The 24,167-nt window shown below is 44.3% G+C and overlaps 1 protein-coding gene across 7 annotated transcripts in view; it reads right to left on the reverse strand.

The window, feature by feature from the left end:
- The window catches only part of Vps13d (vacuolar protein sorting 13 homolog D), a 234,045-nt gene that overhangs the window by 196,715 nt on the left and 13,163 nt on the right, over positions 1-24,167 (reverse strand). For 5 of the 7 annotated variants that reach the window (XM_028860131.2, XM_028860135.2, XM_028860133.2 and 2 more), the window contains exons 3-18: positions 22,580-22,657; positions 19,880-20,070; positions 19,709-19,789; positions 16,462-16,578; positions 13,707-13,811; positions 12,663-12,833; positions 12,218-12,318; positions 10,613-10,781; positions 8,373-8,474; positions 8,011-8,212; positions 7,295-7,474; positions 6,045-6,175; positions 5,148-5,223; positions 4,586-4,756; positions 3,255-3,385; positions 490-622 (exon numbers count right to left, since the gene is read on the reverse strand). In XM_028860131.2, coding sequence (XP_028715964.1) covers positions 490-622; positions 3,255-3,385; positions 4,586-4,756; positions 5,148-5,223; positions 6,045-6,175; positions 7,295-7,474; positions 8,011-8,212; positions 8,373-8,474; positions 10,613-10,781; positions 12,218-12,318; positions 12,663-12,833; positions 13,707-13,811; positions 16,462-16,578; positions 19,709-19,789; positions 19,880-20,070; positions 22,580-22,657 — 2,139 coding nt within the window. Of the gene's footprint in view, positions 1-489; positions 623-3,254; positions 3,386-4,585; positions 4,757-5,147; positions 5,224-6,044; positions 6,176-7,294; positions 7,475-8,010; positions 8,213-8,372; positions 8,475-10,612; positions 10,782-12,217; positions 12,319-12,662; positions 12,834-13,706; positions 13,812-16,461; positions 16,579-19,708; positions 19,790-19,879; positions 20,071-22,579; positions 22,658-24,167 lie in introns of those variants that run through there. The other 2 variants (XM_028860132.2, XM_028860136.1) reach the window with 2 other exon arrangements.

Consider the following 24,167-nt stretch of genomic DNA (forward strand, 5'->3'; position numbering starts at 1 on the left):
TACTCCACAAGCATGAAATGTTTAGAACAGAAAATACAGATCAAGTTTGGCTGCCAAAGCGGAGGGAAGAGGGTTAGAGACTGCCACTGTGTTTAGATTCAGCCTGGCTGAGAACTGGACATTTGAAATGTGAATTGCAGCTCGTTAGTATTAAAGAAGCAACAAGTGAACTTTCAGGGGTTTTTGTTTGTTCTTTTTCCCAGTGTTTTTGCCTGCACGCATATCTGTGCATCACATACATGCCTGGTACCCAGAGAGGTCAGTTTAGAGTGTTGGATCCCCTGGAACTGGAATTGAGGATGGCTATAAGCCACCATGTGGGTACTGGGAACTGAACCCAGGTCCTCTGTAAAACCACTGAGCCACCTCTCCAGACCCCAAACTTTGGAGTGTGAAAATGTTATGAAACTCTCTGCCCAGCTTTCCTTAGTGAAGCTCAGACAGACCAATGCACTGAGACAGGTTTGCTACCTCACGCTGACACTCCACCTTGGGTGTTGGTCAGAAGCATTCTTCCAAGATCCACAACAACCAGCACCGGGTTCTTGAAGGTGAAATCATCTGGAAATATCACCTGAGGGGCAGAAATGTCCAATCGAACAGTCCACCGCTTACTTTCCTCCTGTAAAGGCAAAATAAAACTCAGCTGTAAGCCTGCTCTAACCCTAAAATTCAGGAGGCAGGAGGACCAAAATTCAAGGCTAGCCTGGGCTACTTCATTTTAGCACTAATAACTGTGACTGCCGAGCAGCTTTCTGGAGGTGTCTAAACATTCCTGAAACCCCAGCCAGGATGCCAGGCCTCAGGACTGAAACACAAGACACTTGTACTTGTTATAAGTGTCTGAAGACATTGCCACAGGTAGATGTTTTAAGTAGAGAGGAAAAGTTAGCAAATTACTAATTCGAGGAGTTGTTTGTACTGACTGATTGCTTAAGAGGGCTTTTGTTTGTAATTTACAAGGCTTAATACTTTGTGAAATATCACAGAAATCATGAAATACAAATCAACATTGAAATATGAATACTTTTATTTATTCACAGACACTAGTAATCATAAACTTTCACTGGGCATGGTGGCACACACCTTTAATCCCAGCACTTGGGAGGCAGAGGGAGGTGGATCTCTGTGAGTTCGAGGCCAGCCTTGGCTACAGAGCGAGATCCAGGAAAGGTGCAAAGCTACACAGAGAAACCCTGTCTCAAAATCCAAAAAAAAAGGCATAAATAAATAAACTTTCATGCTAAAGTTATCTTGAGGGAAATACACATTCTAATATTTGTAATATAAATAATATAGCAAGTTATGAATTTGTAAATTCTTTCTGATTAAAATTGGCCTCAATTTCATGTATGTGGTAAAGGCTATTTTATATAAGTGTAATCAGAAACCCACACCTGACACTGCAAAAATAGCCAAGAAGCTGAGACTAGATAGGTCATGAGCCCTAAGGGAAAACCTACTACTAGTAATCTACTAAAGCAACACAGTAATAAAATGACACCTAATGTCCTACTGCTGTGTTCATAGTATCAGTGCATCACTCAATCCTCACCAGAGAAGCTTCTTTTTGCATAGATGGTAATTGACACAGAAACCCACAACTGGACAATGCAAAAAGTGAGAGACTTTGGAGCATCCAACCCTAGAGAAGATGTCTTCATCAAACCCCTCCCCTCAAGACTCAAGGATCTATGTGGAAGAGGAGACAGAAGAAATATTGTCAGAGATAGAGGTGTCAGATGACTGCCAAGGAAACAGTCTTCCAGGTACAATAGGACCAGTATACATAGGAACACAGAGACTTGACAGTACCCACCATAACTGCACAGACAAAAGCCCATCGCTAAGAAGTCCCACCCCCAACCAAGAAGATATTTGCAAGTGATATCTGCTGGGAATGAGGAAAATAGTTTTTTCTAGTGGAGTGTTGTAGTGGGTAGCCGTTCCAGCCTTGACCTGGAAGTGCCACCCCCATTGAGGCTTTGGTAACTGTCATGCCTACAAGGCAGAGCAGAGAGAGGCCCCTGAAGACCCAAGATCCAGATGGGCTGGCTCTCTTGGTTCGTGGATTTTGGACGCTGGAGGTAGATCGAGCAGAGTTCTCCAGAGAACACTACTGGACTGTGCTTCACCTTTCCCAGACCCTATAACCTATCCCTTTACTTGTAAGTTACCCCACAAAATAAACCTCCCTTTTAACTATGTGGAGTTGCCTTAATATTTAAACCAATAGAGATCACTGGGTATATCAACCACATCCACAGTGGACCCCATGCCCAAGAGAGTGAACTAACACAAACAGACTCCATGGTTTTTTGTGTGTTTTTGTTTTGTTTTGTCTTGTCTTGTTAGGATGTTTATTTTAATTTTCATTTGTTTGGGGTTTTTGTTGTTTTGAAATTGAAAGAAATAACATGAAGTTAGATGGGTAGGGATGTGGGGAGGATCTGGGAGGAGTTGGGAGAGGAAGAAAAAATATGATCAAAATGTATTGTAGGAAAAAATTTTAATAGAAATTAAGAGAAAAAAAAGAACACTCTTTTTTGAAGATAACAGGAAGGCACTGATAGCTGTAATTTATGCTGAAACATACACACACACACACACACACACACACACACACACACACAGAGGGAAATAAGACTAATTACCCATCCCCCACAACAAGTCTTTAGGCATTCGACTTGGAGCATCTCTTCCAGCCTTCCAAGGTTCACAAGAGCCACGCTTGTCCAACAGCTCCATCTACTGCCATGCCTGGGCAGTGCACTACCACACCCAGGGTCACAAACTGCCTCTGGACAGTTAAGCTGCTTCTTGGCTCTCTATTCAAGGTGTCCTCGAGTGGGCTGGGCACACAGCACCACAAAGTCACTACCACAAGTAGAGCACTGTTCTACTGAACACCTTTTAAAACAGTTAAGAGTAAGGTTCTTCTGTGAACTACCTGCAGATTAGGTCTGGAGAGACACTCAGGCAAATCTTGAAAGTACCCTTAGAGCAAGGAAAACATGATCTGGTCAGCAATGTTCATTTCCTTAAATGAACCACTAACAGAAAAGACACAAGCTGTTTGTTTTATGACCGATATAATTATGCATTTCCTTTTTCTTTTTCTTTTTTTTTTTTTTTTTTGACTCACCTAGTTGGCATAACTGATACAAGCAAGCCTATCTACTACAGGTCATGAACTTGTCAGGAAACATGGTTGCCTCTCCCGCCCCCAAACAGAATCACGCAAGGCTACTTACAATAAAATCTCCCACGAGCAATCGGTCAAGAGTCTGTCGGATCTCAGCCTTGGTCTGCATCTTCAGCTTGTTATACTGTCTTCGAGCTGCTTCAGCTACCCTCAACTCAAGCTCAGACTGATAACCAAAACCTGCAATATTGGAAAGGCACAAGAAGTCAGAACTTGCAAGTAGCTGGGCTACTGTCGCTTCTGCTCACACCCAGAAGATCCACCAAAGTGGGAAAAGGCGGCCAGGCCGGTGGTGGCGCACGCCTTTAATCCCAGCACTTGAGAGGCAGAGGCAGGCGGATCTCTGTGAGTTCGAGGCCAGCCTGGGCTACCAAGTGAGTTCCAGGAAAGGCGCAAAGCTACATAGAGAAACCCTGTCTCGAAAAACAAAAAAAAAAAAAAAAAAAAAAAAGTGGGAAAAGGCAATCAGTGACAAAAACAGCTCTTTTGTTTTGTTGTTCGAGACAAGGTTCTCTGTGTAGCCCTGGCTGTCCTCAAACTCAGAGATCCACCTGCCTCTGCCTCCCAAGTGCCGAGGTTAAAGGCGTGTGCCACCACTGCCCAGCCAAAAATAGCTCTTTACTCTGACATGGTCCATCATAGGACAGCCAGGAGAAGGCAAGGAGGAATGGTGGACAGCCTTAAGGGCATGGATGTACATGAGGGAGAGGTGCCTAACTTATTAGAATCCCTATAAACATTTCTGAAAACCCCAAACTGCTGTACTTCAAAATCATCATAAAGCAGAATATTGTATTGAAGGAAAAATGTCAGCCAGGTCATAAACGGCTATTGTTGATATAAAAAGCCTCACAACTGTCAAAAGACCACAAGAGTGTAGTGGGTAACCATTCCAGCTTCACAGTGAGCAAGGAGGAAGGATGTGCACAAAGTAAATGTTACTATTTCACAAGCCTCCCTGTCAGTGAAAGCACTTCTCTAACTGTCTCAACCTCCTTGGAGAATAAAAAAAATCATAAGTGCATCAACAGCGATACTTAGAACCCTACAGTCTAAATCAAGTTTAAAAAAAAAAAACAGAGATGCTGCCATCTAGAAAGAAATTCTTGAACATTCCACCTTAATTCATCAAGCTAAAACACCCTGGCTTGCCAAAGAAACTGCCATCCCAGGATGAAGGATGAAAACGTATGGGAAGGACATTGGCAAAGGACACTCGGTCGGTGTCTAGGCACAACCCTGCCACTTATTCTGCAGCTCTTGCCACAATGCCAGGGCATCCAAATGCATTAAAACCTTGTCCAGAGCACCAGCAATGACTCAAAAGAGGAGTTTTTTCCCCAAACGTAACAGAGAATCAAACAAACAAAAAAAGTTAACCTGAGGTATGAACCTTTCCCTTGTAGAAAAAGTCTGCCACTTTTTTAATAGCCTGTGGGTTGTAGATGATGTTCAGGGGCCTCGTGCTGACATGCAGCCGCCTCTCAAATTGGCTGTGCACTGGATTCTTCTCATAGAGCATCTCAAAGACGGGACTGTCTGGGTCTGCAGCTAAAGGAAAGAACGGAAGAGTGGAACACAGCCAAAACAACCACCATACCCACAGGCCTGCAAAGCATTCTGGGAAATAGACATTTTCTAAATTCTTTTCTAATCAGTTCACAATTATGCAGATTTTTAAAATAAAGCCTAATGCGGCCTGACTCTAAATTTTAACAGGAATTATGACAGCTGGGCTACTGTACTGATTCCCATAATGCAAAGCCAGGGCTAGCCTTGCAAAGCTACCCCAGTGACACCAGAGAAACAGCCCCACCTGCAGAGTACCAGGCTGCCTCACAGCGCAACATGGATCCACCTAGCAAACCACTAGGCACAGAACAGAAATCGAAGTCTGCCGATCAATAATAATGATTTATTTTAAGAACATATGAGAAATTACCAGGGTATTGATCACTTCTGTCTGCCGATGCAGTCTGAAGACCAAAAGACTGTGAAACTCTGCCGACTTCTTTCTGCTATTAAACACAATATACAAAAATGCTTCAGTGGGCAAGCGGGACAGTACACTGCCCCCTTCACCTTGCACACCTTCTCCCTCTTTGCACATATAACTCAAACCCCCTTCACACTGAGTTTTAACCAATCTATACACTACTGTGCCATTTCCCTGAGCAGACAATATGCTATGTGGTACCCAGTGCATCTAATGGATTGCCGGAGGAATATTAAGTATTTATAACTTTTCAAACTAAGTCCATCCTCCCACACTCTCTAAGAACATTCAAAAAGTACACACAGAGTAAATGGGCAAATATTCAGCTAGTTAAACTATGTCTTTGACAACTTAATAAGACTGAAGATCCCATAGTTGGTAAGGGATATTACATATAAAATTGCACATGGGCTGGAGAGATGACTCAGCCGTTAAAGGCTAGGCTCACAACCAAAAAATTGCACATATACAAAGGACTTAAGGAGTTTTCTTTTGGGCTCCTTGAATGATGAAATTTCATATTACAGTAGGTTATGAGTATAGCTGTTAGACATGGGAAAGACTCAACTGTTAACCATGAAGTGCAGAGAGCAGGTGTTCCTGGCATTATCCCCAGGTAGACAGACACTTCCATAACGGCTACAGCATGGGGAGGGAAGAGGCAGAGCCACACAGCTCACCAACATTTTCTCTCTAACAAAGTCAACAAAGGACCTAGTCCCAGTCTGTCTCCAGTGATCAAATGTCAAAATCAGTTCAGGTAACAGGACTTCTGATTTCCTAAAACAGGCATAATATACTACCTACACCCACGTGTGCTAGCCACGCCACTGTAGGACATACCGGATTAGGGAAGACCAGGAGAGGAAACATGGTTCCTTCCGTAGCCAAATCTCGGAGGAACAGTCCACCCAACCGGACTAAAAGCAAGGAGGAGTTTCTTCGAGGAAGAGACTCTGCTAGAAGCTTTACATCTATAAAAGATAAACATAAGAAATGGCATTATGATATAAGGCCTAATGTGCTTTATATCTAGAAATACTGGATATATTTTAAAGAGAACTATTTAACAGTAGGAAGTATTTTTCCATGAAATTTGAACACACACATACATACATACATACATACATACATACATACACACACATATGCCCAGTCCACTGTGGATGTGGATGGTGCTACCCCTGGGCTGGTGTGTGGTGATATTTTATTTGTGCCGAAATGTGATATTTTATTTATGCTTTGATAAATAAAGCTTGCCTGGAGATCAGGGGGAAAAGGCCAGCCATTTTAAGTAAACAAAGTCAGGCAGCACATGCCCCTAATCTGATCATTTAGCAGACAGGGTCTCTGTATGTTCAAGGACACACTAGGGAACAGAGCCAAGTGTGGTGACACACACCTTTAATCCCAGTACCAACCATAGAGACATGGAGGTCTGTACAGACAGGCAGTGACAAGGAAATAAAGTAGCTGGGCTAAGAGCCAATGAGAGGGCAGAAAAGCAAGGCATATAAAGGCGTGGGTAGACAGGAAGTAGCTTGCATTTGGAAGCTGCAGAGTTGGTGAGGAAAGTTTGGATGTGGCTTGTTCTGTTTCTCTGATCTTTCAGCGTTCATCCCAATACCTGGCTCCGGGTTTGTTTTTTATTAATAAGACCCTTTAAAATTCATGCTATACAGGGGGACCTGGGTATTTAAGAAAGCAGACTGAGCATGCCAGAAGGAACAAGCCAGTAAGCAATGCTCCTCCACGGCCTCTGCACCAGTTCCCGCCCCAGGTCCTGCCTCGAGTTCCTTTGGTGACAGACTGTGATACGGACATGTAAATCAAATAAGCCCTTTCCTCCCCAGATGCTTTTGGTCACAGTGTTTCATCACAGCAATAGAAACCTAACTAAGACAAATCTCTTGGTGCCCTCATGACATGGGTTTTGGGGACCAAACTTGGGTCTTCTGCAAGAGCAGTATGTACTCTTAACCTCTGAGGCATCTCTCTAGCCTCTACTTTCTCACAGACTCTAACTGCCACAGATGATGAAAACAGACAGTGTGTTGGCCCTAGAGATGGGCAGAGCTGACTCTGAGCAATACCTGAGAACTCAAGCTGCATGAACGCGCTCTCACTGGCATGAGCAGCACCTTGCTCCTTGTGCAGGAGAGTCACCGTGCCTCGCTGGAGCTGCACGTTCAGCTTGGCAAAGACGTGATCTCGCTTTGTGTAGGTGTTCATACACGAGGCATCCACAGTGGGGTCAAAAAACTCCTCGGTGCCTACATGGTGAGGGAGAACAGGCTTAAGAGAAAACACGAAGAGCAAGAGCATGCGCCCTGGCTGGGATGACGCTGCTGAGCCAGATTTCCCTTCTGCAGGCAAGAACCCAGAGATATAGGTGACTGAAGGACAGCATCTACAACCCACATGTGGCTAGCAGGCAGCAGGGCACATGTGGTTGATGAGGCTAGTGCAATTTAACTTAAATAGTCCCTCGTTTCTACAGGCTCACACTGACAGCACAGGCCTAGAGAGGGCCTCGGGACTGCCATCAAGCCTCAGAGTTTGTGAACAAGCTCAGATTTAGTTCTCTGGCAATGTGTGCCACTCAGATCTGTCCAATAATATACAAATGACCATAGCCATGGAGTGTCTTCCCTCTACCTCTATGTAACAAACTGCTGTCCAAATGTCGTCTCCCTTGGTTAAGTCTAGAAATGACCTCTCAAGCTGTTCTACAAAGAGCAGGATGGCATTTAGCACCTAACCCTTCGCTCTGGCTGAGGGAGCAGGTGCAGACAGGGTCCCAGCATACCCAAAATCTCTTCAGGGGTCCAGTGCTCGTGTGACTCAGCTGACAGGCCTTCCACCACGTTCCCTTCAGGGCTCTGCTGTCCATACCAGCCGCCCCACCCTGGAAACCAGGACTGCAGGTACTGCAGCATCCCGCTGCCTCCACTGGCATCTGGGTCACCAGGTGAGGCTCCTGGAGAATCAAACTGAGGCTCTCGAAGACTCTGTGAAATCACAAAGAGGCAGACATGAAAACCCACAGACAGATATAGGCTATGATATGCCATTGGTTGCCATGTGTCCTGACAGAAACGCAAGCATATTGACACTGAAGGGCTCAGGGTGCACTGGGACCGAATGACCCTTTCTCAACAGATTTCTCACCTCTGCTAGCTCCTCTTGCTTATAAAATCGATCATGAACCAATTCACGCAGAATCTTCAATTCCTCAAAGCTCTGTTCCTCCTCAATCCGACACATCTCCTCCTGTTTGGAACAAAATGAAGCCAAGACACTGCAGAGCTACAGAAAGTGAACACCCTCATCAATACACTAGCCCCAGCACCTGCCTGAAGGCTGAGAAGCAGTGACCAATGCCCAGTGCCAAGAAAGCCGCCTCTGGCTTACAAGGGGTTCCCTACAATCCAGCAGATGCTACTTGTTCTCAAAAACCCCACTAGAACTAGTGGGAGCAGGCAGAGAAATGAGAGCTCTCTTTGCTCCAGCGGGTGACTGCGGAGACATCCTGATCTGCACAGCAGTGACAATCACAAACCACATTACACATTAGCTCTGTTAACTTGGGCGATCAAAGGAAGCAGTTATCATTGTCCCAACCTTCCAAGAGGAAACTGAAGGCCAAGCTCACACAGTATGCATGATCAGGCCCTACCTCTTTCATATTCACAATTAGCAAGGGTGTGGTCATTTCAACATGTTTCATACTAGTTACTAACGAGTAGCAGTGACAACTATTATGTCACTTTTTTAAGAAAGTAAAATCACCCATCCTAAATAATGTCTAATTTCCTAACATTAGAAGAACACTGTTGCAGAATATTAGTTGAAGATGTGTTACATTCGCTTATGCTATGAAATATTTGTTTAATGCTGCAAAGATGTGTTGTATTCTTTTATGTTACATTTGTTTAGCTCTGTGAAGCTGTGTTACTTTGCCTGCCTAAAACACCTGATTGGTCTAATAAAGAGCTAAACAGCCAATAACTAGGCAGGAGAAAAGATAGGCAGGACTCACAGGCACAGAGACTAAATAGAAGGACTAAATAAACAGAGAAAAAAGGAGGAGAAAGGACACCAGGGGCCAGCCACCCAGCTAGACAGCAGTCACTGAGTAAGAAGTAAAGAAAGGTATATGACTACAGAAAGGTAAAAGCCCAGAGGCAAAAGGTAGACAGGATAATTTAAGTTAAGAAAAGCTGACTAGAAATAAGCCAAGCTAAGGCCAGGAATTCATAAGAAAGAATGAGTCTAAGTGTATTTATTTGGAAGCTGAGTGGCAGACCCCCCAGAGGCAAAGAGTAAAGAGTAAAAAAAAAAAAAAACAACTATAGAACACGCTAACAGCAGGTGCCCACAGCTACCTGGCCACCTCAGCACTGATCCAGATTCCTCCTCCTAATGCCCTGCCTTTGCCTTCAGGAAAAGCCATCCAGAGCAAATATCAGACTTAGTCCGTCCTTTTCACAAGGTGCTCATTGTCACATAGCTGTGTCAGACACCACTGAAGACAGCAATATGCAAGAGGGGGCTATGGCCTCAGCATGCTGACAGGATGGGTAAGAACTCCATCCAGTAAAGAACTGTTCCTTTTTGTCTATAAAGGTCACCTAGAGGAACAAACTAGAAATAACCCAAGCCAAAACATAGAGAACTGTCTGAGCCATTCACAAAGGCATAACAATTACGGAGCAAAGCAGCCCCACTGCCTTTCCTTTTCCTGGGAGAAGGCAGACAGACCCAGGAAGGGGTACCCTAGCCCACAAATAATTCAGATAAGGCTAACCTTCTCATCTCCGTCACTGGCTTTGGCTTCACCTCTACCACCAAAAGTCAATCAAGTCAATGAGGAGTACAGAAAATGTAGGCCAATGTCCACAGAAATTAGCTACAGACCAACAGTTAGACTAGATGCAGGACTGGAAGAGACACTGGTCTCCATGAGTCTCCCTGAACTGCATGCACAGAACTGCATACTGTACCAGGAGGGGTCTGACAGGGTCAAGGCCATTTCTGCTTCCTCTTACCTGACTGATGACTCTTCTCGGGGAGCAGGAAAATACTTCTGGCTGAGATGAGGCTCACTACCTCCCAAGGAGTCCCTACTCTACTGAGCCCAACACTAGCCTATAAAACTGTGCCTCCAGCAAGGGACTTTGTATGTTCTCAGACTTGGCCTTTTTTTCAGTCTGTGAGAAAATATTCTTAGCTAAGTGTGGTGGCTCATGCCTATAATCCTAGGACTACAGAAATAGAAATAGAAGGATTAGGAGTTCAAAACCAACCTCAGCTACATAGAGTCTGAAGACAGCCTGGGCTACGTGCAACACTGTCTCAAAACCAAACAAACAAATCAAGAAAAATTAATAAGCAAGCAGTCCACTCACCTTGTCATCTGCAGACAACACGCCTCCTTTTAATTTGTTGAAATATCTGTCAGTGTAAAACACAGCATCTCGGGCACGATGCAACAAGAAGTCCCAGGTCCAACACTTCCTCTGCTCTCTGATTTCATACAAGTTAGCATTCAAGGCAAAATACCACCATTCTCGACAGCTGCAACAATCCATGACAAGGTGTTACTCCTCCCAATAAAAACCACTGCAGTGCTCTTGGTACAGGACAACCTGGAACTCTGCTGACTCCTGAGACATTTCTCATATCAGCCTTAGTCTCTGTCTTGAGCCCATTTTAACACTGACCTAATGTGCAGAAAAGTGATTCTGTCATCAAAAAGACATTGAATTACACTGTGTGTCAATAATACCGCAGCATGTGACCAGGGTGCCTCACCCAAAGCAGTCCCTTGCAGGAGGAAAACGCTGCTGGCAGGAAGGCCACCTTGAGACAGTTACCATGGACTTGACCACTACAGATTTAACTGAGTTTCTAAGGACATACATAGAAACAAGTGAGATCATTAAAAAGGTTTATATATCAGACTGATCACATGTATCACTATAACATGAAGAGAGGATTTATGGGGCAGGAAAGATGGCAGCAATTAAGAGCACATACTGAGGCTGGGCATGGTGGCACACACCTTTGACCCCAGTATTTGGGAGGCCAAGGGAGGCAGATCTGAGAGTTTGAAGACAGTCTAGTCTAAACAGTGAGTTCCAGAACATCCAGGGCTACATAAAAAGACTCTGTCACAAATAAACAGAACAGTGTCCCCCATAGGACCAGAGCTCAGTTTCCAGCAACTACACCAGGCAGCTCACATCCACCCTTAAGTCTAGTTCCAATCTGATGCCCTTCTCTGGCATCTGTGGGCTCATGCACCATGCAAATACACAATCACATACATACACGTAAACATAATTTAAATTAAAATATACTTGTGGGCTGGAAAGATGGCTCAGCAGTTAAGAGCACTGGCTGCTCTTCTAGAGGTCCTGAGTTCAGTTCCCAGCAACCACACTGTGGCTCACAACCAGCAGTAATGAGATCTGGTGCCCTCTTCTCGCCTGCAGGGATACATGCAGCCAGAACACTATACATAATAAATAAATCTTTAAAAAAATATTTGTAAGAAAGAAGATTGATGCTTGCTCTGGAAGTCAGCGAGTATAACCTACATAATGTGGACAAACAGACTGGAGGACAGACAGACAAAAGGAGATGAGAAGAGTGCTGCAGAGAATGACCGACATCACTAAACAAGAGCAATCTGCTTGCTAAGTGACACCAAGGATCTTGGGTGTTTCACTACTCTCAATCTAAGAGGTTCTTACCTCAACAGAGATACAATAGGAAAATCAATGTAACAACAGACACTTCATGCCCCCTTTGTCCCAGATATTATTTCTATTTCCTCATAGGTAACACATTCATGAATTTTAAAATGTAACTACTTCTACCAAAGTTAACCCAACTGCCCTTTTTTCTACAGTCACATGTAAAGGATGGGAGTCATGTTTCTGATCTGTGTACAGGAAAGCATGCTGCCATAAAATGAACTTATGGGTAACATGCAAAGGTGCCCTTACTTCTTGGACACGGCCACTTTTGGTTTCCACTTCCGGAATTTCACCTGCCTCTCCTTCCGCTCCAGCTCCTTGAGGAATCCCATGATTTGCCGGTATTGCAGCTTTGTTAAAGAGTAAGAGATACTAGATTAGGTTAGAATTCGTTCTTTGGTTCAGTCAAGACCTCCATCTAACAGGAACAACTCAATCTGCCGAGCTGAAATGCAGTGACCAAAGCATCACCAGGAGGCTACTTGTTCTCCCACGTTCTCTGTTCAGTACTTAGAAACACCAATCCAAACGGAAACCAAGTGGGCATGAACCCAATTGCACCATGTGATGCCACCTGGGTTTGCACCTATTAGACTCTGGCCTGCAGGGAAACAATGCCGAGGACACCATTGCAGGGTGGTTTTCCTTGACTCCAGCTTCTAGCCATGGGTCTGAGCCTCGGGAGGAAATGTACCTGGGACAGCTTCAAGGGAATGGTCTCCAGCTGAATATCACACTCAATCCTCGGGCTGTGCCGGGACCTCAGAGGCTCCTTGGAGCAGTTTCTTTTCAAGAGAGCGGATGCACACACAGGCTCCAGGATATAGTGGTGACTGCGACTCTCCATGCTTCTGGCCATGGCCTCCTGCGTCACAAGAACACACACCAACCTTCCTTCTGGCTATTACTTTCTACAACATTGGGAATTGAAGCTGAACGTAAAACTAAGCCATGGGCTGTGACACAGCATCACTGTTACCCAATCCACCTTACTCCACCTGTTGTTGGGGAAATGAATCATTTTTCTCCATTTCACTAAAGTACCTACAATTTCTTTACAAAAACACTAAGCTAAGCTTTTCCTCAATCCTTCCCAAACAGTAACGTTATCTATCCATGTAAGTGTCTTAAAAGGCATCCCCATGGTGATGTTCAAGGAGAAACCCCAGCAGGCTGGTCGCTCTTTAAGAAGCTGCTCTGTTCACTCAGAGTTTTCATGTTTGAGACCTACTGGCCAACAAAATGCTAACTACAGCGTGCCACGTGCACACAGCAGTAAGAAGCAAGAAATCAGACACACAGACACATCTTACAAACAGAATGTTAGCCAGGTGTGGTGGTGCAGGCCTTTAATCCCAGCACTTGGGAGACAGAAGAAGAAGGATCTCTGAGAATTTGAGGCCAGCCTGGTCTGGTCTACATAGTGAGCTCTAGGACAGCCAGGACTATGCAGAGAGACCCTGTCTCAAAAATAAATAAATAAATATTAATTTTAAAAAAAGCAGAATTTCACATGAAAAAGACACAAAAACATCTACCAAGCAGCCTGATTGAAGTTAAAATACACAAGCCACCACAGTGCGTCTGAAGCTCAAACCTGCAGACACAATAAGCATCTCAGGCAGACTCTAGACTAAAGATGCTTGTAGGAGAACCCAGGGATCACAGTCTGAAAATCAGAGTCCCTGCACCACATGCTTTGGTACCATCTTACACTAAAGTCCTGGCCAGAACATACCTGTAACTCTGCCTGGGGCAAATCCCCCAATAAAGTGCAATCGACATCCCAGTAGACACTAAACTCAGCCACGTCTAATCGTTTTTTTCGCATTAGTTTCTGTACCTGAGGGAGAAAGAGGAAAAAAAAGGATGGCCACCTTTAATCCTGGATATATTTGTTGTTCACTCAACTAATGGAGTGTGAAATATCACACATCAGACACTTGCAAGGTGCAAGGGATACAAAACCAAAGGAAAACTGTCCACTCTCCTACAGCTCAAACTCCATCCATTCAAAGCCTGATGGCTCACATCTTTGATCCCAGCACTCAGGAGGCAAAGGCAGGTAGATCTCTGTGAGTTCAAGGCTAGTCTATACAGTGAATTTCAGGACAGCCAGGTAACAAAGTAGGACCCTGCCTTAAAAATAAATAAATAGACAAACAAAATCAGACCAGCTGGCAACACCAATGTGCACAAATATTTTTAATTATATAGAAGCAGCAGCTGGGTGGTGGTGGCACACGTCTTTAATCCCAGCACTTGGAAGGCAGAGCCAGGCAGATCTCTGTGAGTTCCAGGAAAGGCACCAAAACTACACAGAGAAACCCTGTCTTGAGAAAAAAGAAGAAGAAGGAGGAGGAGGAGGAGGAGGAGGAGGAGGAGGAGGAGGAGGATATCTAAGATGCTAGGAGCAAACAAACAGAAAATATCACTGGGCAGAGGAGTGTCAAAATATCTGCAAATCTCAGCTGGGCAGTGGTAGCACATGCCTATAGTACCAATACTCAGGAGGTAGAGGCAGGTGGATCTCTATGAGTTAGAGGCCAGCCTGGTCTACAGATCAAGTTTCAGGACAGTCAGTGTTAGACAGAGAACCCCTGTCTCAAAAAAAAGTGTGTGTGTGGGGGGGGGGGGAACCTTGAAATTTCATACAAATAACTAAGTCAGCAAAAGGGGACAGTGATTATATTTCTTAACTAGAACTCTGAATGGCAGAGAAACAGTATGGACACACATGCATGAACACATATTTGAAGTGGGAAGTCAGCTGAGTATTGAAAAAGCATCTTGGACTATCACTAGGGTATCAGTTTGGACAGTGTCCTCTTCCAAGAAGTCAGGTTCACCCACAAGTGTGAGTGTGTCCTTACTCGTAAACACCATCTGTGCAGACAGAATCAGGTCAAAATGAAGCCATCCTGGATAAGTGTAGGTACAAAGCTAATGAATGGGGTCCTTGTAAGAAGGAAAAAGAAAAGGACAGAGGAGACAAGGCCTTGTGAACACCCACACACATGTATAAGCCAAGGAAGCAGGGGCTTCCAGTGACCCTCAGCTAGAGAGGGATGTGGATACACTAACTTCTTAGTTTCACATTTCTGGTTTCCAGAACTAGAGAATAAATTACTGTAGCTTTTTTGTTTTTACGTTCATTTTTGTTTTGTTTTGTTCTGAGGCAGGGTCTCACTATGTTGTCCTTGGCTGGCCTAGAACTCACTACATAGACCAGACTCAGGATCTGCATGCCTCTGTCTCCTAGATGCTGGAATTTAAGGCATGCACCACCACATCCTGCTGTTTTTTATTTTATGTGTACAGATATTTTACCTTCATGAATGTCTGTACATCTCATGTAACCAGTGCCTGCAGAGGCCAAAAAAGGGTGCCGGGTCCACAAGCACACAAAGGCTCAAAAGCTATAAATGGCTGTCAAGGTAAGTAAAAATTATGGGCTGCTGAGGCAGGTATGGTGGTGCACACATGTAATTCCCAGCACTTGGGAAGAGAATACAGGAAGGCCAGAAGTACAAAGAGATGTTTAGTAATTGCGTATCCAATTCAAGTTTGGCCTAAACTCCATGAGGCCATCTCAAACTTGGAAATGATCTGTCAACTTCTCGTTATCAGCAATATCAATCCCCTTAGCCCTACCCAACAGAACACTTACTCTAGTAAGGGTGTTATCTACCTCCAGAATAGGAAATACAATCAATTAAGACAGGTGTGTCCAGGCATTGGTGGCACATGCCTTTAATCCCAGCACTCGGGAGGCAGAGCCAGGTGGCTCTTTGTGAGTTCGAGGCCAGCCTGGCTAACAGAGTGAGTTCTAGGACAGCCAAAGCTGTTACACAGAGAAACTCTGTCTAAAAAAAAAAAAAAAAAAAAAAAAAAAAAAACCCAAGGGCATGTGAAAAGTATGGAGAATCAGTGTTTTATCAAGCAGGCTAAAACACCATTACAAAAAAGGGACTGTGTGGACACCATCACAGACATTCCCAGGGAGCAGGTGAAACTCTAAGTGGAATGAGTTTCCTTGGTGATTGACAAAGGAGTAGAAAAATGAAGGAGGAAATCCTTGGCTGACAGGAATCCTCTGCACCTCAGCTTCTTTGTGTATAAAACCAAAGTGATGCAACAGGTCAGTGAAGAGCAACTGTTTCTCCTTCCCAGCAAGTTAACTGTTGCCTACACACAAGACACAAGCATAGCCCGGGAAGGTGGGGGCACACCTTTAATCCCAGCACTCAGGAGGCAGAGGCAGGTGGAGCTCTGAGTTCAAGGCCAGCTTGACCTACAAAGTGAGCTCCAGGACAAGACTACCCAGAGAAACCCTGTCTAGAAAAACAAAAATCAAACAAACCAAAAAAGGACGCCTGCATAGAATGGTAAAGTAGCAGGGCTAGTTTACATAACATTGAGGGGCGGAGCAGAGCCCCAGAGCTCCTAGCAAGTTTTGCTCTTGGTCTGTGGTCAGAGCTCATCATACTCACAGGCTCATTGGCAGCATTCTGCATGGACACATTCTTAATGCAGATGCCGAACGCAAAAGGATGAGAGGGATTGGTAAGACCATCTTCAAAGCGCAAGTGGACATCTTGAATTTTTAACTGCAAAGAGAAAGAGGGGAAACATTTAGATAACCACTGCAGGTAGAATCCTACAGGGGGCGTCCAACCACAGGGCATCTACACACAGGTTTCCAGTGTGCTGAAAGTTCCACGGGACATAATCACAAACCACTCAAAAATGATAGTTCACCATCATGAACACTATCACAGAAAGGCTACAATGCTCCCATCAAATCATTCCAGAAATCAATGTAAACACTTAAACACAGGAAGGAATACCAGGGGCCAGAGCCTAGCAACATAAGCTCAATCCCCAGAACCCTTGTAAAGGCAGAAGGAAGAACAGATACCAGAAAGTTGTCCTCTGACCTCTGTACACATACCTCCTACCCATAATAATGATTTAAATAAATAAATAAATAAATAAATAAATAAATAAATAAATAAATAAATAACATGTTTAGAGAGGAGGGAGAAAGAAAACGTCACTGAATCCAAACAATTGGTCCTGCTGCTCTAGCACCTGTAGGAATCTGAGCCCAGGAAAGCCAGCAGGCAGGTAAGGTCTATGAGACTCTCCACGTGTGTTTATTTCTTCTTGCTCCTGTGAGCAAGAGAAGGTACTCTGCTTCAGTGAATTAAAAACCAACAACGGGGCCTGGGAGTAGCTCAAAAGTAGAGTGTGGTTTATCAAGTGCAAGGGCCTGGGTCCAGTCCTCAGCACTACAAGAAAGAAAAAGTATATACACATGTGGTCAAGGAAAGTTGTTCAAGCCAGGCGGGGTGGTGCAAGCCTTTAATCCCAGCACTCGGGAGGCAGAGGCAGGCGGATCTCTGTGAGTTCGAGGCCAGCCTGGTCTCCAAAGTGAGTTCCAGGAAAGGCTCAAAACTACACAGAGAAAAACCCAGTCTCGAAAAACCAAAAACAGAAAAAGAAAAGTTGTTCAGCATCATTAGCCATTATGAAAATACAAACTAGGCCAGGGAAATGTCTCAACGTGTAGGAACAATTGTTTTGCAAGCATGAGGATCTGAGTTCAAATCCCCAGCACCACACAGTAAGTCAGGCATGGCTTCATTTGCCTGTAATGAGGGGACAGATACAGACAGATCCCAGGACCTTGGTGGTCCAGGTCCTGGATCAGCCTAGTCAAAATAGAAAGCTTCCAGCTCAGGGAGAGACCCTGTCACAAGGCAACAAGGCAGAAAACAACAGAGGAAGGCACTGACATCCTGCTCTGACCTCCACATTCATGAACACAAGGACGCCACATGTAAATGTGTGTGCATGCCCAACAAACATAAACCACACACACCACAGAGAAGGAAAAGAAAAGAGAAGTAAAACAACAGTAAGTCATCACTCTATTAATATGATTGTAATCAAAAGACAATCATGGTATTGAGACCAATATGGAGAAAAACCAATGCTTAATATTGATGTCAAAATCATAATATGGGCCAGTGAGGAGGCTCAGTGGGTAAAGGCATTTGTTGTCATCAAAACTGTTGATGTGAGCTCCATCCCCAGGACCTGTGTGGTAGAAAGATAAAACCAAACTCTTCAAGCTGGCCTGACTTCCAAATGTGTACACCTAGACACACACACACACACACACACACACAGTAGATAACACTTTGTAAAATGGGGGAGAGGAGTACCCAGCCCTAAATGGCACAAATACATCACCCCCTCCAAGGCACATGTTCCCCTCAGGGAACATCAAGGAAGAAGAGACAGAAAAGTGTAAGACCCAGAGGATGAGGAGTGCAGCAAAGACAAGCCCACCTCGATCAGGAACTTGATACAGTGGGTTTCTCTACATAAGACCTGCACACAACCAGCAACGCTTCAAGGCACAGGCCTCGCACTCCTGTGACTACACTGCAGAGAAATGGCCCTCTTCTGGTCCTTGAGAAAGACATTTCTGGAGCCAGCAGAAAGCTAGGCAGGTAAGGGTGCTTGCCACCAAGTCTGATGACCTGAATCTGATGCCCAGGACCCACACCATAGAAGGACAGAACCAACTGTCACAAGTATCCTCAGACCTCCCATTTGCCTCCCACCCCCAGTAAATAAATGCTAAAAAAAGGTTTTATGAGGAAAAAAAATATTAATTTGTTGTAGAAAAACATGCACACACACACCTGCACGTAAAGCATACACACACACACACACACACTCACACACCAGATGAACAAAAGTATTGTAATAATAACATTCTCTCTCTCTTTTTTTTTTTTTTTTTTTTTTTTTTTTTTTTTTTTTTTTTTTGGTTTTTTGAGACAGAGTTTCTCTGTATAACAGCCCTGGCTGTCCTGGAACTCACTCTGTAGATCAGGCTGGTCTCAAACGCACAGAAATCTGCCTGCCTCTGCCTCCCAAGTGCTGGGATTAAAGGCCTGTGCCACCACTGCCCGGCAATAGTAACATTTTCTAAAAAATCAATACCCTCAAGTGCACCAATCTTTTTTAATCCACATTATGAAACTAACAACCTCAGATCATACTTTTGGGGAACATCTCACACGCTGAACACATTTGGCCTGGGTTGCCTTGACACTACAAGAGAGCCCTAGAGACTTTAAGTAGGGGTTGTCTTGTGACATTTAATGAAGTATTCATCCCCTAATCCCATTCCTAATGAGCAAACAAGTAGCCCCTTCACTACAGTGTATCCAAACTCAGTAAGATACATCACAGAGAGGTCGGACGCCTTAGTGGCCACTCATATAGTTCACAACACAATAGACAATGGGGATCCCGCCTCTCTCCTTTTGCAGATGAAGAAATTGAGACCAGAGAGGTTAAATGACGTGCCCCGAAACCAGTCATGGAGACCTAAGTACCCTATCTTCTGAAGTGATAAATCCTTTAGCAAGTCAGATCCCAACATTAAAAAAGAAAGTGTGGTTGGGTGGGGGTGTGTGACTTGGAAATGCCCACTCACATCAGCTAAAGCGAGAAAGATCTGTGTCTGCCTCACAACACAGGACTTGCTTTTCAGGTTTTCCCTTTGGCACAGCCTCCAAAAGTGCACACCTGAGCAGTCAGCCCCCCCACACACTGTACCACATAAACCCACAAGAAAAGAGAAACTCAGAAGTGAAAACACATCTGAGGCTCAGAAACCCTTCATGTGTCCTCATAACGGATGACAGGACTCACCTCGATGTTCTCCACGATCCTCGTGACAACCGAGGCGGTGACGGAGTACCAGTAGGGTTCTCCCTTCTGCTGTCGCTCACTCTGTAAGGGAAAGAACCAGTGTCAGCACGGTCCTGCCCTTTACTGTTGGGACGTCACAGGCGCCCAGGGCCCAGAGGCTCTAAGCCTTGCCTTCCATCTGTCCTCCAGGGCTTGAAGCAGTGCTTTCTTCCGCTCCCTCTCCAGTAGCTTCTCCTTCTCATCGTTGAAGTCCTGGATCTTCTCAGGGGCACCAATTAAGTGGAGGCCTGAGATGGAGATCACCCAAGGGTCCACATGCGGGCGGTAAAAGGGGATCTGGAGGGTCACTTTCCCAATCAAGCCTGGGAGGAGAAGGAACGCCTCATCAGACACCCGCACATTTTCTATCTCCCTTTAAAGCACACAGATTACTTTTACCACTATTTATTTTATTTTAAAAAACAGAACCTGACAACTGTGGTGGTGCATTTAAGAAATGCTGAAGATCAGAGGCAGGAGGACCAAGGACAGTGGGGGCCATACCTTGGGGAGGGGGACTTAGCTCTGGTAGAACATGTGCTTAGGAAGTGCAAGGCCCTGGGTTCCATCCCCAGAACCAGAAGGAAAAAAGACAAAAATCACAAAAACAGACAGCAAGCCAGGAGTGGGAGGGCATGCCTATAATCCCAGCACTCAGGTGGCTACTGCAGGGGGATGGCAAGTTCAAAGCCAGCCTGGAGCACAAGTCAGTTCAAGGGTAGCCAATCAGGCTCCTACATATATAAAACTAGTGTTAAGCCAGAGTCTGTAAAAGCTAGATTACAATAAATAAACTAATTAATTAAAAAGAACCAGCTACAATGAATTAAACTGGAAAATACCCAATGAGTCTTTTTTATATCAAATATAGACTATCTACTATGCAAACACTCTTCCAACTGGACCATACCTTGAATTCCTATGAGGTGTCTTTCTTCCCATGGCACACACCTACACAGACCCTCCCCACAGTACCTACCTGCATAGACCCTTCCCATAGCATCCACCTACACAGAACGTTCCCAGGACACCTACCTGCACAGACCCTTCTCATGGCACCCACCTGAACAGACCTTTCCTATGGCACCCACCTGCACAGAACCTTCCCATGGCACCCACCTACACACACCCTTTCCATGGCACCCACCTGCACAGACCCTTCCCATGGCACCCATCTGCACAGACCTTTCCCCTAGCACCCACCTGCACAGACCCTTCCCATGGTACACATCTGCACAGACCCTGGTCACAGGACTCATCTATCTCTTGTTAATTAATAATTGGTTGGTTGACAAGTATTTGTAGGGAGTTACCATGCTTACATATTTAACCCTGAATATACCCACTGTAAACTAAAACAGACAACACAGCATATGGATATAGAAACAAGAACACAGGCTCAGAGCTACCTGGCCTGTAAAAGTATACTTATTTCCCAACTTCTTCCATTTTAGCCAAGCCTTTAAATTCAACTTAATAAAAGCAGGTCACTGGACATGGTGGTGCATGCCTTTAATCCCAGCACTTGGGAGGCAGAGGTAGGAGGATCTCTGTGAATTTGAAGTCAGCCTTGGAGACACAGCCAGCCAGGGCTACATAGTGAGACTCAGTCACAAAAAGCAAGATGGAACATTAAGAATGGTATTTTCCTTTGTATGTGGTTGAAGAAGGAACCAAGGCCCTTATATGTTCGTACGTGTTCAGCAAGGGCTCTATCCTGAGCTATAACCCCAGTCCATACGAACAATTGACTGTCTAATCCAGTAGTAAATTAAGAATACTGGGGATGGGAATGTAGTTCCATGATAGAATACTTGCTTTGCATGTACAAGGCTCTAGGTTTAATATTCAGTACTACAGGGATGTATTTTAGAAAAAAAAAATAATGAAAAATTAGTTTTCTCTAGAAAAATAAGACTTATAACTGAACTTACATGCCAATCTGAATTAGTACACAGTGGCAGGTATTTATTTGGCTTGAGACAGGGTTGTATACAGTCTATGTTGGTCCTGAAGCCTGACCTTCCTTCTCCCTCCCAAATGCTGGATTGTAGGCATGCTCTGCCATGCAGGGCCACAGCAGTAGTACTGAATGAGTTTGCAAGAGAATACAAAGCATTCTGACTTTTTGCATCTTATTTATTTTTTGTAAGAAACAAGGTCAAGTTTGCTAATACAGTATTAGAAAAACATCAATTTTCCCCAAAGAGTTACTCTTAATCCTTCAATATTTGATGAATTTTCTTCTGGAAATAACCAGTGTCAACATTCTTTAAGCTTTCAGATTCCTGTCAGTATATTTGCTGGTGGTATGCATGCACGCACACACACACACACACACACACACACACACACACACACACAAATAAATAATTGTAAAAAAGTTTTAAAAAATACTAAATAAATAAATACTATTGTGATTTTGTGGTTTTCTGCATGTGCAAGGGTATTTAAGGGTGTGTGTGTGTGTGTGTGTGTGTGTGTGTGTGTGTGTGTGTGTGTGTAATGCTAGCGATGGAATCCCAAGCCCTGTGCATACTAGGCATACTAGGCACTGAACTACATGCCTAGCCCTATTATTCCCTGACTATTCTGAGGCCAGGTTTTGTTGTTTGTTTGTTTGCTTGGTGCTGGCCTGGAACCCTCTAAGAAGTTGGCCTAGAATTCACAGAGATCCACCTACCCATGCAGTGAGACTGATATAAACTGATGTAAACTCTCAAACTTCCTGTCTACTTCCTGGTCAAGCAGATACCAACTCCAGGGCTTTTGACTCTCCTGTCCCAAACAACCTGATCCTCAAACCTTCCTCCCTCCTTTGGTTCCACGTACCAGCTTTGACTTCAAATGGCAATTCCAGTTCTTTCAGGGCATCCTTCTTTAATGGGAGGTTTTCTAATTCAACAGCACCTACAAACAAAACATCATGAAATGTTCATCCAAAGACAGTGCTGTTGGCTGTACACAGAGCACTGAAGGGTAACGGCCATGGCAATGCAACCACTAGCCCAAGGGTTCTGTCTGCAGCATTAATCTGACCACCAACCCTGAACCATAATGACAGCTGAAGAGCAGCGGCCTGAAGAGCTTAGGCAAGATCCTAACTGTTTCTGTAATGGGCCAGAGAGTAAATATTTAAAGGCTTTATATCATGACAATTGCATTCCTTTTTTAAAGTTTTTTATTACATTTATTTATTTGTGTGGGTGTCATGTGTGCGCTGTGCACGTGTGAGTCAGTGGACAACTTGCAGAAGTCAATTCTCTCCTTCCATCACGTAGGTTCCAGCGATAGAACACAAGTCACCACGCCTGGCAGCAAGCGTCTTTACCCACTGAGCCATCTTGCTGGCATTTCCTTTTTTTTTTTTTTTTTTAATTTTTTTTTCTTGACTCATGGGTCTCACTATGTTGCCTAGGCTGACCTCTGGATCTCTGTGTTGGAGGCCAGTCTGGTCTACAAAAGTGAGTTCCAGGACAGCCAGAACTGTTACACAGAGAAACCTTGTCTCAAAAAATAAATAAATAAATAAATAGAGGACAGCAAGATGGTTCAAGAGATAAAGGCGCTTGATGCCAAGCCTGAAGACCTGAGTTCAATCTCCAGGACCCACATAGTGCAAGGAGGGAACAGACTCCCAAAAGTTGTCCTCTGACTATTTGCACCTTTATGTATGCACAGAAGCACCCCCACACAATTAATTAATATTAGTAAAGTTAGTAAAAGCCATCCTAAGCTAGCAGGTCAGATCAGGCCTGCTGGCTAGTTTGAAGACACCCAGCTTAGGCTAACAGTTCCCACAATGTTGCTATCATCTGACTAAGATGTAATGCAGGCTCCTGGGTCTGCCCCAGCATCCCCCAAATCAGAATCGCTAAGGTTAAAACACAAGACTCTGCTGTAGTTTTTAACACAGTCCCAGCACTCAGCAATGCCCTCCTCCTAGAATTGATCATAGGTCACAAAATGCTTGGAAGTCCATGTTTAGTTAATAAAACTGAACATAGGCATGGTGGCACATGCCTTTAATCCCAGCACTTGGGATGCAGAGGCAGACAGAGCTCTATGAGGCCAGTCTGGTCAATATATACAGTTAATTCTAGGATAGCCAGGGCTATGTAGAGACCCTGTCTCAAATAAACAAACAAAAAGCAAATAAATGAATGAATGAATGAATAGATAGATAGATAGACAGACAGACAGATAGATAGATAGATAAAACTGGTCACGCAAAAGAAATCTTTTTTTCTAGCAAGACCAAATGGTCTCTCTGCACCTCCCTTGAGGTATAATAACTGGCCAGAAGGCACAGAAAGAACAGGGCCAACCTGTATGATGACTCCAGGTTGGGTGTGCCAAGACAGGGCAGCTAGCTAGATTCAGCTCTGCTACCATTTGGATCCAAATGTTCACCAAATGA

The sequence above is a fragment of the Peromyscus leucopus genome, chromosome 2 (assembly GCF_004664715.2).
Source record: "Peromyscus leucopus breed LL Stock chromosome 2, UCI_PerLeu_2.1, whole genome shotgun sequence".
NCBI classification, from domain to species: domain Eukaryota; kingdom Metazoa; phylum Chordata; class Mammalia; order Rodentia; family Cricetidae; genus Peromyscus; species Peromyscus leucopus.